This window comes from Uloborus diversus, chromosome 7 (genome assembly GCF_026930045.1).
Source record: "Uloborus diversus isolate 005 chromosome 7, Udiv.v.3.1, whole genome shotgun sequence".
NCBI classification, from domain to species: Eukaryota; Metazoa; Arthropoda; class Arachnida; order Araneae; family Uloboridae; genus Uloborus; species Uloborus diversus.
In genome coordinates, this window is record NC_072737.1 from 113,990,416 (window position 1) to 114,006,715 (window position 16,300).

General features: G+C 35.7%; 1 protein-coding gene across 1 annotated transcript in view; it reads right to left on the bottom strand.

Annotated features, from left to right (window-relative positions):
* Positions 1–16,300, bottom strand: part of LOC129226840 (uncharacterized) — a 66,241-nt gene that overhangs the window by 12,693 nt on the left and 37,248 nt on the right. Inside the window, exons 3-4 of the mRNA XM_054861470.1 lie at positions 7,320–7,468; positions 3,191–3,527 (exon numbers count right to left, since the gene is read on the bottom strand). Coding sequence (XP_054717445.1) covers positions 3,191–3,527; positions 7,320–7,468 — 486 coding nt within the window. The remainder of the gene's footprint in view (positions 1–3,190; positions 3,528–7,319; positions 7,469–16,300) is intronic.

Below are 16,300 nucleotides of genomic sequence, written 5' to 3' on the forward strand. Positions count from 1 at the left end.
TGACAACTTGGCAGCATTTCCTACTGAAGCATTATGGCATTCAGGATTCCGCAGTTGAATGTAGCTTCATATGATTCAGGGTTGAACTTTTGAACTGATGACAGTTGAAAAATTCAAATAGGACCAAGTCCCTGAATACTACGAAGCTAAACAGCAGCTGAACGAGAAAACTACTCCTTAGTAACTTTACTCCCTTAGAGTTTAACAGATCCAGTTGCAAATCAACACCAATGCCTTGATGTCCACATGCACGCCAATTTTTGTGCGAATACTCGCATCACTTCTTGAGATAAAGCAGTTAGACCTCATGAAAGAAAGGTTCGATTGCACCATCCTTCTTGGAGCGATTGGCGCCAAAGCACTTGCATGTATTGAGATCCACCTATACAGGGTGTCCGTTTTAACCTTCAAGACCTTTATTTTCGCAACCGTTAGTCTTAGATGTATACTTCCAGTTGCAGAAATGTTCAAAATCAGATGCAGGGTTAAGACATTGAAGTAAAAATAAAAATGAGTCAAAAAATACAAAATTTAAGTTTTTATACGGATCCCAGGGTCCCCTAACTTATATTTCGGGAAATAATCTCCATTGAAAAATAATTCCAACTCAAAAAGTTTGAAATTAGTACGACCAATATTCACCGAGATATGAAAAGCAGCGTTTTGTGACTTACACCACTTTTCACTCGCCGTCAATAACACCTATTGTGGGAAAATATAGTGGTTAACAAGTGTTTAAAATTACTTGTGTGTACAGAGTGTGATTTTTCAAAGTATTCGAGGTTTTGTAGCGTGTTTTTTCGTATCACTGCACAACATTTGCATTTATTTTTGAATAGCAATGAAAAATATACGAGGGAAAATTAAAAAATCTACGTCTATTTTTTTCAGCCAAAATACGGCTGTGATTACAAAGCAAACATATACATTCCCAGGAGTAACCGTTCCTTGAACCATACCAACCGTATCTGCCTTTTGCTTTGATGAGCGGAGCTGCTATCAGTCATTTAAGATGACAGCTGTTCTTCAGACGTCCACAGTCCACAGCTTATGAGCAGCGAAGTGTTATTCGTTTTGTATGGAGCAAGAGACAAAAGCCCACAGCAATTCACAGGGAATGCACCGGCAGTACAGACCTTGTCCCTAGTGATTTTTACGATTTCGGTCCAATGAAGAAGTTTCTGGCGGGACAGAAGCCAAGAACGCGGCCCGACGGTGATACCCCAGGCAGCCGGAAGAATTCTACCACGGGGGGATCTCTAATTTAGAGCTGTGATGAGACAGATGTCTGAACCGGTGTTGTGACTATGTGGAGAAATAATACATACGGAGTACACTACGTATATTTGCAAATACCTGTATTTACCTGTTTTTGGTGAATAAAAAATAGGCGCAAAGACTTTTTGATTTGCCCTCGTAAATATCTTGTTTTTCTCACTTTGGCGACCTGTCATTCTTCTGAAAGGGCGATAAGTTGCAATCTAATCTTCAGTATGGCCCCTTAAAATTTTAAACTGGAATATCTCCTTGAGTTTTGATCGCACAAATGTCCAGTTTTTCGGGTTAGTAATGGTTTTCAATGGAGATTATTTCTCTAAATATTAGGTTAAGGACCTAGGGCCCGTATAAAAAGTTAAATTTCGTATTTTTGACTCATTTTTATTTTTGCTTCAAACTTTCAATATCTTAACTCTGCATCTCATTTTGAACATTTTTGCAATTGGAAGTAAACATCTAGGACTAACGGTTGCGAAAATAAAGGTCTAGCAGGTTAAAACTTAACACCCTGTATACTAATTTTTGCTTGAGTTCCTACATTTTTTAATGTTTCTCTCAGAGGTTCACTTAAATAAAAATTTATGCTTGATCCCTCGTATGAGTTCCTGAGACATAGTAGTCAAACTAAACGAGAAAAATATTCTATAGGTAGTTCCATCACTTTGAAGCTATAAACGTCGAAAGCTAATCAACACCAGTTCATATGTCTACCAAGTTTCGCTTGGTCCCATAAAATATGTTTGATTTAGAGCTTTCACAAAAAAAAAAAAAAAAAGGCGATCACGTACACACAGACTGACAGACAGGAATATATTTCCAAAAAATTGTCAAAATTGGTTCAACACATCTAAAAAGCATATGAGTCAGTCGTATTCATATTGAAATTCAATATAGATTTCAATATTGGAATTCAATTATAGTCAGTCGTACTATAATTGAAATTTTTTTCTAATGCATTCCAATTTAAACATAGGAGAAACAAAAAACAGCAGTAGCTAAATTTTGTTTCCCCTTCAAATTCTGTTAAGGAATTGAAGTATCTTTTCGTTTGGTTTGTTTGTGTTTTTTGGCGCAGGAGCCTTAATAGGCTATACTGCGCCAAACGATTGTTAAAAAAGAAAAAGAAGAGCCAAAAAGGTGAGTTTTATTATTAAGGAGCAATAGACATAAAACTTCTAGAATTTTGAAAAAATTGCCCCTCCCCCCCCCAAAAAAAAAAACAGTTAACGAATTTTTAAATTTTGAACGACGGGCCGAAAGGAATAACTGAGAAACAATTTTAAGTACTATAAAAAATGTTAATAACGAAACAAAGACAAGATAAACACAAGACGTAAGAACGAACACTAAATTAGAGGAAAAAAATCCAATCTCCTAAAGGAAGGGGAACAATTTTGGATGGAGAGTGCCCCTAACAATTCCTTCAAAGATGGATTAAAATAATTAAAGAATTTGAAACGAAAATAATTGAAATTTCGACAATCGGAGAGGATATGCAACACTGTCTGATTGATATTGGAGCAGATTCGCGGTAAAAGAGACGTTGGTGAGTGAATCTTGTGTGACCAATGCGAAGTATCTTTTGTGTCTGAGAACACCAATCAATTGAGAATGGTTTTTTAAAATTTCTTGCTTACGACTACAGTGAAACCTGTGTATAACGATAACCTGTCTATAACATTTTTTTGGCCTCAGCGAAAATTCATCATGAATAATCAAACTGTCTATAACGATAACCTGTCTATTACGATATTTTTTTTTAGGTCCCAACACTATCGTTGTAGACAGGTTTTACTGTATGTTATATTTACAGCTCAAAACCCTTATCAATGAATCAATATAATTACGTAAGTAAAGATTTATGTAAAACAATTTGCCGTGTAAAAGAAATAAACTTAAAATTCTGTCAGACCTGGCTAACAATTGCGTCTTGTTCCCTGTACTTTTCTTGTCTGTATCCATGTAGCTCTACGTCAGCAAGGTTACGTGGAGTGGGTGCAAAATGGCCACCCACTAGACTGTGGTCTGGCAAAGGTGTGCTTGGTAGCGGTGAATAGCAGTAATTTTTTATTGGTTGGTACTGTGGTTGGGGAGCCACCCTCGGCGGAGACATCGGCTGGAACATGGGTGCTTTCGGAAACGTTCGGGCACTTTCGGTTTCTCGAAGTAGCTTCGCATAAGGATGGATACCATCCGATTGCGGGATCGGACTCGTCGGAGTACTCGGAGTTTGTGGAGCTCCTGGTAGCCTGTGAAATAGAATGGGAAATATTACGTTAGTTATCGCGGATCTCAGAAGCTTAGTGGTTAGGGCATCAGACTCGGAATCGGAAGGTCCGGTTTTTGATGCCAATGATTATAAAAAGACTCGCTGCGAACACGGAAGGTGCTCAATGCTCAAATTTACCTGCTCAAAAAGCCTGTTGTCAGCCTCTGAGAAGTTACAGGGTGGTTTTAATTAGAAGTTATCCCGTTTAGAACTACGTCGAGGCCTATCTAATACATACGGTTTATTAAAACCATTAAAACTTCGTTTACGCGTTGTACGGACACTGCAAAGAGGAAACTTTAATTCAAAGTTTGGAGAAAATGCAACAGTCCAGGGAAATGAAACTTTAATTTCGTTCAGGAGTAATTCAATGTGCTTCAATCAGAATGCGTGTTAGAGAGTGTTCAGCAGTAGATCCGAACATTTCTCATTCTATTGCTGCAATTTGGTCTTTGCAACTGGCAAAGATCTCAAGATGCTCTCACAGAAAGCAAGTTCCATTTAAACACATATTGACTTCTTTTCATTAGTCAATATTTTATTTACCTTTTATTTGGGTGGATTTTTCTAAACGTGCTTTTGATGCTTGATCGATAGAAATGTGGATTGATGATGAATGACTTATATATTTTAAATACCTTTTTTAAAAATGTGTTGTATTAAAACACATTTTACGTTTGCATGCTTTTTCTTCTTTTTTTACTTTAACCACTTTCATGGGGTGACACTACCAATATCCGCCTTCCTGGTGCCATCCACGGTAGCTACGCCACTCGCAGCGCAACATAATTTTTATCATGTATGCAAGATATCACAGTGGGGCAACGAATCCCCCCTCCCTTGATCTGCACTTTAATTTCTCCAAGAAAAAGATGAAATTACGTTTTTGATTTTTGTTGGAGCAGAACACAGATAATCAATTATTTATTACTGCAACAACTTCTACTGAATTTTATTCAACGTTTCGGATTTTGTCAGAGAGAAAGAGAGATCTTATATCTTTCTTTGGCCCCGTAACGAAATTGGTACAAATCCCGGACCATAGCAATAAGTCTTCCTTTCCGGCATGGTCTAATTTATTTTTAATTTTAGCTCAAGGGTTTTTGAACCCAATCTTCAAATTTCTAATTTTCAACGTCGTGCTTCACTGTCTGGGTATTCAAATGGCTGAATGCCAAGAAAAGAAAAACACTATCTTTAAATCCTCTGAAAACTGAGGAAGAAACATCGCTAAAGAGATTTCGTGAAATGTTTAGAATTTGGCGGCACTTTTATGCGGAAGACATAAATTAGGCGGATTGCTTTAATAATATCGTTTTTCGAATCGTTAAAAAACTTTTCTCTGATGAGTGAGATGATTCTGACCTAAAAGTGGCTCCTAAGACGGCGTGTAGTATCAATACAAACTTTTGAAATACAAATTTGTATTCATTTGTGAATACTGATTACTGACGAATTTAAATGTGGACCGCACAAAAAGTAAACGCATGCAAACCTAGTAACTTCGCGCATGCTTATGAAAATGTCAAGTTATCGGGAATGCACAACAGACTATTCCTGCGAAATGTTTTTCGTCAAGCCAAAATGTGTCTAAATTTCCTGAATTCGCACTGTTTATTAAGAACCAAATTTGTGAGACTTTGCTGCAATAATATTTTGAATTAAAGCATCGAATTCATTTCGCATATAATTTAGGTAAATGTACTAATAAGAAGGCTGCTAAAAGACGTCGAATCATTTACAATAAAAGATTTCAAGAATTCTGTCGTAATTTTTTTCATGATTATTCGAGCCTTTATGCATTCTCCTGCGTGTTTCATTAATATAAGAAACCATCAAAATTACTCCTTAAATAAATAAATTAATTAAAGCCTTCTCTATGCTGTAGTATGAGCATACTATACTTCAGAAGAAACAATGATGGGCCCCAGAGATTCTGCCACCTGAGAATGTATGCTTATTACCCGAAAAAAGGTGTTACTTTAGCCTGTAAAAAAAGTAACATTCAAGCCTGCTGATTAGAGTATCGATTAAAAGAATATCTCGCTTAATTTTTATACATTTTGAATGTACCAAACCATTGATGTCTATTATTTTAATCCCGCTTAATGGAATATTCCGCTTATTAGAATAATTTTTCGTGGAAAATTGGTTGTTTTATTAAGCGGGATCCACTGTATGTTAAAAGTTAAATATGTTAAAAGTTATGTATATTAAGTAAGTTAAGTATATTAAGAATTTCCACTTTATTATGTATGCGCATTACAAGAAAAAGTTTCTTCACAATAATTTTTAATAATCAACATAAAAAAGTAACAGTTAAACTACATCAATACCTATTTGTTTACTTCGCGCAAAGTTATCTTACAATAGTAAACCTAGCGATCTTTATCTAGGAGTATGATAAGTAAATAAATGTGAATTGATGGACGCTAGTTTAGTTCACGAAAAAAAAATGCAAATACAATTCGAAGCAATTCTTCTGAATTTTATGAAAGCAATTCATAAAGATTGAGAATGATTAATAAAATTAACCTCAGTTGAATTTAAGCTTGCGCTTTATGAGCTAAATCTGCTTCGTAAACCTATGAATGCTCCTCCCCCTTTTTTTTTTTAAATTTGATGTTTAGTGCTCGTTTGCACCGTCATTCGACTTACTATAAATATCGAGATAAATTCTGGCTCACACCCCAAATTAATTAACTTGTTTGCGTATACATTCAAGTCATGACAAATCTATAAAAGACGTTACTCTGTTTTACGTCAACTTTTTTAAATGCTAGGGCCTGCGGAGTCTGAGTCAGAGTTGAAGAATTGGAGTCGAAATGATTTTGTAGAAAAGGAGTCAAAGTCGGAGTCGGAGTTGATCATTTTCCATCAAAGCCCACAATTCTGTCGGTGCTTGCAGACTCGGAATCGAATACTCAAAAATTTCCAAGTTCGGAGTCATAGCCGGAGTCGACCATTTTCCCTCCGACTCCGCAGCCCTGTATAATTCAATTGATATAATGGTTGCCCAAATGAAAAATAGACAAGTTGAATAAAAATAATACTTGTAATGAAAATCAAAAGAAATCGGCATGCGTGTTGAAACACAGGTCCCAGCGTTGCGGCAGCAGGTCGATGCCTTTGCTGTAGAAAGATCGGGGCTGATTCTTGAAGAAGTCATACACGGCTTCTTACACTTCATCGTCCGAATGGAAACGTTTACCCTGTACTGATCTCTTAAGTGGCCCTGGAATGGGTGAATTAAGGTGGCCCGTTCCTTTACTCAGGTTGAGTTCGTCACTGAGTTGACAGGTCTTAATAATTCGATTAGTTTGGATCATTTCATTAAAGAAGGCAATGGAATCATTGCTGATCGCGATATTTTCTTGTCCCGATCTCGGCAGATCCGGTGTCGTTTTCCGCCCTTCTCGAAAACTTTTACACCACTTGTTTACAGCCGTACAACCTAAATAGTGGTCGCCATACTCTGCTACCATTTACCGATAGATGTCCGCATTACGCTCACCTTTCGCATCCAGAAACCGTACTACCGCGCGTGGTTCCGATCTGGACGCATTCATGGATAGCACGACTTTCCACTTGCACAATTTCCTCTACTGCAAACAGGTTTCTCCGCTGAACGGCATCTGAGAGGCATCCCTCATACCACCCTTTATATAACTGTGCAGATGCGCTGTAATCGAATCATTCATTCTGATGTTATCGCACTTGTCCACTTTTTATTTGGGCAACCCTTATATGATGTTGAAAATATGTTCTTTACCTGCGAATTAGGAGCTGTAATCTTTGTCCAGCCGCCTTTATGAGGTCATGGGCATCCATGTGATTCATCCCAGCGGTATCATGACCTTGTATCTGGTAAATGATGTCTCCTCTGTGTAGCTCACCTTCTGATGGACTACCAAGAAACACCTACGAAAAACAAAATGATTACATTTGAAAGTTGCAAGCACATTTTAACTACTACTGGAAAAATATCATTATTACTTTTCCAAAAATCAATTATTTTCTTCTGTGAACACAAAAAAAAAATTTGAGATACCCCCGAAATCCCAATATAAACAGGACTTTTATCATACTGTTTGAACTTCTTTCTCTGATGTTTTCGGCCAGACATGAGGAGGAAATCACATCTTATTCACCAATCAGATAAATCCATCACGTAACCTAGTTCAAAACGGTATGGAAGTAAATCCGAGATGTACGAGTGTCGGGCTTAGTGTCTTAAACTAGGCCGACGAGAGGTCACGTCAGCCTAATCAGAAACTAGGGGCCAGGCCCTAAAGAGGGCCCGAATTGTAGTATAAATTTTGTCCAAGTAGTATACATTTTGTAAGATTTATGAGGGAGAGAGGCCCGGAACAACACTGACGAGGGGCCCGGCTTTGCTCTCGGCGACCCTGGTCTTAAGCACAAGTCACAGCATTTCAAAGTGGAAGACGAGAAAAGAAAAAAAAGTCCCAACGACATTGATAAATACTGTGTTCCAAGGTACTTGATATTTAGTTCATCACGTAATAGAATCGAAAGCGAGACAAGTAACTCCGAAGCAAGGCCAACAAATTGAAATAGCCATACAGTTTTAAAATGGTCTCCTAAATAGTTTAAACAAAATTGTCTAAAAAACTAGAGAAAAAAAGGACAATTCAGAACGTCCGTCTTTGTATGTGCTCCTACAAGGACTACCGCGGTACAAAACTCCAAGTGCCCTTTTACAAAATACCTTCCTTGCAGCTTTTGCGTGCTAGATTTAGCATCATGACTAGATTGCGGAGTCGGAATTGGATTGGTTTGTGTAAAAGAGTCAGAGTCGGTCACTTGCCCTCCTACTCCGCAATCATGATGCTGACTCTAGCTCGAAAGGGCTGCGCGGCATATTTGCAAAAAGGCACTCAGAATTAACTAGAAGGACGGACCTTTTTCCCTTTTTTTCCATAGTTTTTAAAGTCATTATTGTCTAAAAAATCTAGTTTTACTTTGATGCTAATAATGATGTGAAGGACCTAGCTTGTTTGAGGGATCACCCTATTTCATTTAGAATATTAATGCAGAAGAACTCAGATTATCCAAATCGCTTTTAGAATTTGACCAAAAAAAAAAAAAAAAAAAATGCTGTGCTTCTCAAAACTATGATTCTGTCGACGCGCGCGCACGCTACTATTATCATTTTCTCCACGAAGCTAGTCAATCAGCTCGCTTACTTTGATCAAGATGTTCAGCAAGTATGAACAATGACTTTCATTTAAAGTACGAATTGCACATTAGTAGGGAAGGGTGTTGTACCTTGTAACACTTTTCATATTTTAATTTTTAATGTCAATTATTTAAATCAAATTTAAAATTAAAAGTCACATTAAAATTCCCTAACATATTTCTAGGCAATATATTTTTTAAAATTCAGACAGTTTAAAAGTAAAATATTGCCAGCCATTTAAAGTAAGAGTTCCAAGCTGTCCCAAAGTACAACATCCTATTGTACCTTGGAACACATACTGTTGTACTATGTGGAAATCGTTATTATTCAGGAAACAGACATAGTATGCTTGAACCAATTTTGCTCCAAAAAACAAAAATAATGTTTCTTTCATGGTAACGAATTAAATCAGGAATAATGAATAATGAATAAATGAATTATTGCCTAATATATATATATATATATATATATATATATATATATATATATATATAATGTGTTTAAAAGATTACATAAGATTATAACATACATATCTTAATTATGCATATGTTGTGCCTTGGAAAGCGTTCTAAGGTACAATATGATTGGCAACCCCAAGGTACAACTCTAACTTCCTTGGTACAAACACCACTGGTTTAAGAAAAACCAAAATAACGGTCAATCTAGATGAACTATCATTATTTTCTTATAACCAAAAAAATTAAAGTACTTCTCTTTTATGACAAAATAAAATTTAGCTGATTAGTTTTACAAATACAAAGACAGAAAATGAAATAAAAATGAAGAAAATATTTACTTTGGAGTCATGAAATTTTCTTTATCCTACAAAATTGTCAATTTTACTCATTTGATGCTGATTGTTACTATGGCACTATTTGGTGGGGAAGGTTACTATTCTAGATTACAAAAACATGGCTGCTAAAAATAGATTCTTAAAAATTAGCAGTGTCCCAAGGTAGAAACGTCCCAAGGTACAACTACAACCTCTCCTCTACATTTGCACTCCATCCAGCCCTCGGCGAAAGGCTTCAAGTCATCAAAGATCACCAGAAGAGAACAAGTTGTAATAGCCCGTCTTCGCATTGGTCACACAAGATTCAACCACAAACATCTCTTTTGCCGCGAATCTGCTCCAATATACAACTCATGAAATATCAATCAGACATTCGCATATCTTCTCCGATTGCCCAGATATCAATCATATTCGCTTTAAATTTTTCTATTAGCTCCATCCATCTTTGAAGGAACTGTTAGGAAACACCCCCCATCCGAAATTGTTCCCTTTCCTTCAGGAGATTGGCTTTTTGTCTTTGATTTAGTGCTCGTCCTTAGGTCCTTGATTTTTGTCTTGCCATTGCTTTGTTTACATTTTTTATATTACGCAAAATTGTTTCTCAGATATTTCTCTCGGTTCTTCAATCAAAATTTAAATCTTCGTTTCAGTGCTCATTTTGGCTAATTTTTAAAATTTTCTTGACATTTTTGTCCTTTTGTTCCTAAACAAAAATCACTTTTTTGGCTCTTCTTTCACAGTTTAACAATCGTTTGGCGCAGTATAGCCTATTAAGGCTCTTGCGCCAAAAAACACAATCAAACCAACCAACTCCCCTACATATTTTGCTAACGCATAACATTTGTAAGTATATGCTTAGCAGAAAAAACGTGACCTTTCTATTTGATTAATTAAAAGCTCTTTTTCTTTGAAATTAGTACTTTTTCTCCTCATTTTCAACATACATACAGTAATTGATTGAAATAGACCTCTTTTCCGAAAAAATACAATCATGCAAATTGTTGATTATCCGAATGGGGGTCCTGTCCCAATTGATTCGGATAATTGGAGTTCTACTGTATTTTTAGGAAAATAAGGGGCAAAGAGATACAGTTAAAGGGACATAGCTTTTTCAAAATGTAAAAATTGGAAATTTATTTCGAAAACTACGGGCATTGAAACATTATTATTATTTTTTTTTGGCAGTAAATTCGTGCCTTCAAAAAAAAAAAAAAAAAAAAAAAGTGGAAAAATGTCATTTCTTTATGGGGAAAAGTGAAGGATAAAATATTTTTGTAATGAAAAATTTCCAATTCAATTTTTAAAAAATATTTTTGATTATATTTTGAAAAATCTTTTGAAAAATAAATGAGGGGATAAAGTAATGAATGAATGATTAAATAAGTGAATTGTTGAATGAAGGAATGTAAATGATTTAATTAAAAATGAATATGTAAAGGAGTACATGATTAAACGCAGTGAACTACATTAAACTCTCGATTATCCGCGGAATTGGGTGGCAGAAGTGCCGTGTTATATAAAAGTCGCTAATGAACTTCAGAAGGCTAAAATAAGCGACTAATAAGGAAAAATTATTCTTCCTCAAAAACTTGGCTGCATTGATGCATAATGTTTTCTGCAAGCAGTGAAAATATGCACAGAACAGTAAAAATGTTTCGTATTTTTGCACTACAGGACTTCGCATCAATAAAGCACAAGTGTATGTACGACGAAGAGAACGCAATAAATAAATAAATAAGCAAACAAATAAGTAAAGATTTAAATTTACAATTTTCGACGAAAAAAAATACCATTGGTATTTGCTTTTTGCTGCGAAAATATGTGTTCCTGATTGTTGATTGATTCGCGAATAATCCACCCCGCTGATAATCCACTTCCGGATAATCGGAAGTTTACTGTATTTCTTTTTGCTCCGCATGCACTTAACTAATTATGCAAAATATTTAAAACACAAATAAGCTTAATATTTACAAAATGAATATTGCGCCGACTATTAGAAGGTTCAATTGATATTTCAAATGCACTTTATCATTTTATGGTAACAAAAATAATTTTTGATTTGAATCAAAATATTACACTATAAGTATTATATTTTGAAAATTGTTTGTATTATCATATGCTCTGATATTCAGAAATAATTTTTTCCTGGCTGAAGTAGACTACGTGTGTTACTTACTACATATTTAAAATATTTCTAGATAGGTGGTGCTAAAAACGGACTAAATATTTCACCATTTCACTTTGCCCCGCTATTTTACTTTGCCCCACATTTTCCTACTTAACTTGGCAGCCGAAGATCTGTAATAAATTTAAATAGAGCGGATGTAATAACAAGAAGATGATTAGTGGGAGAATCGGTAGCTATAAAGCGAGAAAAATCTCTCACTTTCTCTTTGTCAATCATCTTTTTAAGAAACGCTCAATTTTTTTTTTCTCTTAGAGAGGGAGCAGACGGAAGTTTCTTCTGGTATCATAAAACTAAAATCATAGAAATGAGGACGCTAAACAAATGCACTTATTAAAAAATATGGCAATAAAACTTGAAGCTCGTTTTCGTTCATTTACCTCTGCTGGTATCTAATTGCTTGTGAAGCTTTGCTTTTTTTAATGCAAAAGTTGGAAAGCAATGACAGAGGCTTTCCTTAGGTTACTCAAAATAGCACGCAATCCATCACTCACAGCAGCCACTGTTCGTGCGATTTTATTTAAATAAAGGTTTTGAATTACTAAAATTCTAAAAAAAGTTTTCATTTGAACTTATTTTCGTCCAATAGTTTTTTACTTCCTTTTACAAAAAAGGAAGTATTGTATTCGCGAAAAAAATTTTCACTCAAAAATCGACCTCAATTTCCATTTTACTCAACCCCGAATGAACGTTGAGTTTTTTTTTTTTTTTTTCGACTCGACCACACGTGGATAAGTGCCTAACAACGTATAGACACGAGAAATATCCATTTTGACGATTCCCGAGTTAATTACAACGACTTTTCTCGTGACGTCTGTGTGTACGTATGTATGTATGTGCGAACATGCGTATGTGCGTATGTATGGCGCATAACTCAAGAACGGTATGTCCTAGAAAGTTGAAATTTGGTACGTAGACACGTTGTAGGATCTAGTTGTTCACCTCCTTTTTGGTTGCATTCGAGTGTTTCTAAAGGGGTCTTTTGCCCCTTTTTGGGGAAAATCATTGTTAATTTCGATGTAAACTCAAGTGGTTTTACAATTGGACACTTGGCGATATATTGCCAGTCTTTTGGTCGCCATGTTTTGTCGCCAACTTGACGACAAATTTGGCGATTTTTTTTAAATGTGGTTTTAATTTGGCCACTCTTGGTGATATTTAGAAATTTTTTATTGAATCACATTGCAATTGCCAATAATGGATAAATGACATTAAATTGGAGTAAAAAGAAGTCATGTGATGCACACATCAGCTCGTTTTAAATCAATTGGGAAAAAGAAAGAAAGAAAGAAAGAAAAGAAATGAAGAGAAAAGAACCGAAAGGAAAATAAAAGAAAAGGAAAGAGAAGAAAAGATATGATAAGACAAATTGAATTATAGCAACGGGATTGCTCATTTGAAAACGTAGCAACAATAGTCCATTGCTAAAGTAAATATAAAGCATACTAATGTGTTACTCGTACTTTTCAATGAAAATTTCTTCTGATACAATTTTTTTTTATTTTTTAACCCGTTTGTGACTAGCGTCCTTTTACAGGACGCTTAAAAGTTGATCCGTAAATATTTAAAAACTCATGGACTTCATGGTTTTCGCATATTTCACTTTTCAAATCTGAACTTTAATCCTCTAAAAAAAGTCAACTAGTATGCCATGAAAAAAATGCTAAATATTAACAATGGCGGTTTTACGATATAGCTAATGTCACAATTGCAAGGAGCCTCCATAAACATTAGGCCCTTGTAGGAGTTACAAAAATTCACATGTTACCAGTTTTTTACATAGTTCCGTCATAGGCAAAAGGGTCCTCTTAAATGCATTGCGACAGGACCCCAAACCTGCTACTAATTATTTATCTAAAAGTATAGACGTAGATATATTGTAATTTAAAAGAATCGATAAAAAAGAGAAAACAATCGAAATAATAATGTTCATAATAATAATAATAAAATCTAATTCCCTGTTATGAAAAATGTAAGCTATTAAATATATTACAAGTTTTGGTGTTCAGAAAACCTAACTCATAACGAAGAAATGTAAACAAGCAGTTTTTTTTTTTTTAATCCGCAGGGAGCCAGGGAACAGTGCACGCAGAAAAAAGTACACGTACAGCACGTTAAGACGACGAAGATCTTATTTTACTTTTAGATTTTTGTTTCTTCAGGGTATACTGTAGTTTACAGCAGTATAATATTTTTTTATTGTTTTTGAAGCTTAATTTATGTATTTAGTTGACAAATTCAAAACGAAAAATATTACTGTGGGCCGAAATTTTTTCCTGCAATTTGATAACCTAGAAAAACAGAATGTAGCCCAAGAAGGCAATGGTTGGTCTTATTAGGACTCCGGTGTCTTTATTAGAACACCGGAGGATCGGGTGGAGGATAGGAATCCTGCACATATTTGCACGAACTGTGCTCAGAAGAGAGGGAGAAAAAAAGAAAAAAGCACAAAAATAACGGCTTGTCAGTGTCCCGAATGTGACGATTTATCTTTCTCCTTTCCCTTCAACTAAATCTTACTCAATTTTACTTAAATTTAGTTTAAGTTAATAAAAAACTTTACATGCCTTTTGATGTAATTAATAAGCCACAAACTTTAGAAACTAATGTGTGTTTTGCATTTAATCGCATTGGCATCCATTTGACTGCTGTAACAAAGTCGATGATAGTATACGGAAAAGTGGACTTCTCAAATTCAGGACGAATTCCTTGTCTCGTTTTTACCTTAATATATTAAAATCCATCAGTAGTTACCTATCTATGCATGTGTGTGACTGGAACTCCACGCGAACGCCAGAGAATTGACGATCGAACCAGGTGTCAAAAGATTCGTAATTTTTCGGTCTTCATATTTAGGCAACTTTTGTTTTTCTATGACTTAATTAGGGGACATTTTTTTAAACTCCAATTATTTGAAACGTTCCATTCGCTTCAAGGTCTCCGGAACTCTGCTGGACACATCGTGCCAATAGTTGCTAGCAAGAAAATTACTCTACAGAAAATTTGACCTTGTCGCAATAATTCTTAGTTCAAGCGGTAAGTTCGTTGCGCGGCTTGGAAAAAATTGGTTTACTTAATATACTGCTGATTCAGGGGTTCCCAAGTACAGGGGCTTTTTTTTTGGAGGGGGCTTCGTTATTTGAGGGGAGGGGCACATCATTTCTCTTGAGGGGGAAGGGCACTCCTGTGATGATAAATTACTGCTCCGTCGCTGGTGTTAAAAACATTCTTTCACCGCATCAGGTGGCAAGAAGGGGGCGAAGCCTCCGAAGTACACCGGCAGTAAAGTTCGGTACTTCGAAGGAATGGCGATGTACAACAGCGCTGCGAGATCTCCAAGACCGGTTTAACTAGCCGCCCTGGTGCATAGTATCTTGGTATAGCCATGAAAAGCGATTGTTATTATTATTACTATTATTATTACGTATTATTACTGTTGTTGTTGTTGAGTAATCAAGATTGCTTATTGATTTCACTTTACCGTAGTTTAATATTTCTCGTTTTATTCATTTATTATTATTGTTATTTTTTAAATGGAAGATAGCAAGCGACTTGATCGATTGCTTTATGAAGCTTTATTATTGTTTTTTTATATTATTATTTTTTAACGCACACGATAAATCTTTCCCTGTTATATTATTATTATCACTATTATCATTCTTATTTTTTGCTGACAATAGATTTTGTGCATGATTTTGATTTTTTCCTTGCAGGCGAAAAATATTTTCGCTTCTTATTGATTTTTTAAAAATTTTATTTATTTATTGTTTTGCATCTTAGTCCCCTCCCTCTCCCTTTTAGTCGAGAAATTCTTTTGCATCTTAATCATTTTTTATTCTACAAGCGCTGATTATGGTTGCTTTGTTGAAGTTTAAACACGGTCAAAAATACGCTTGCTAAATTTACTCTTTAATGATTTCATTTTATTTTATTTTATTTTTTTTCATTATTTTAATCCAATGTTGAATCTTCTTCCGCCGTTCTCTTTTACAGCAATATTATATCACTGATCTCTGCATTTTTAAGAAAATCATATCCGAATAAAATAAATACCACCAGAGAAACAGACACCGAGAAAAATTTCACACACAACAAAATGCTACAAACACTCGATCTTTTACGCTGCCACCAGAATAGCTCCCGAGGAAAATGAGACTTCATTCACAATTTTCCATGTCTTCAACAACGTCCTATTTGCCCCCCGTGCGAGAAGCATCTATTCTGGCGTGGCATGGGATCTGCAGATATGACAAGAGGCACGGGACAGAGACGCTGACGGCGGCACATTTGCTCGTACGGGCGGGCAGCTCGCGTTTCGTAGTAGCGGAATTTGGCTGCGGGATCTGCGTGGGAGCGGCGTTTTGCCCAAAATAAGTTGCCGCAGGACCAAGTTGCTTTTCACGAGGTCGCGGATATTGTTTCGGTCAGAATTGTGTTCACGCTGTAAACATTAATAACTAAAGCTGTGGTTTTCAACCGGGGTTAGCGTAACAGCAGTAGGAGTGCCCCCCCCCCCCCAAGTGCTAGGGCGCACCCCCTTAAAATCGTAATGACATCCCTCCTCCCAAAATG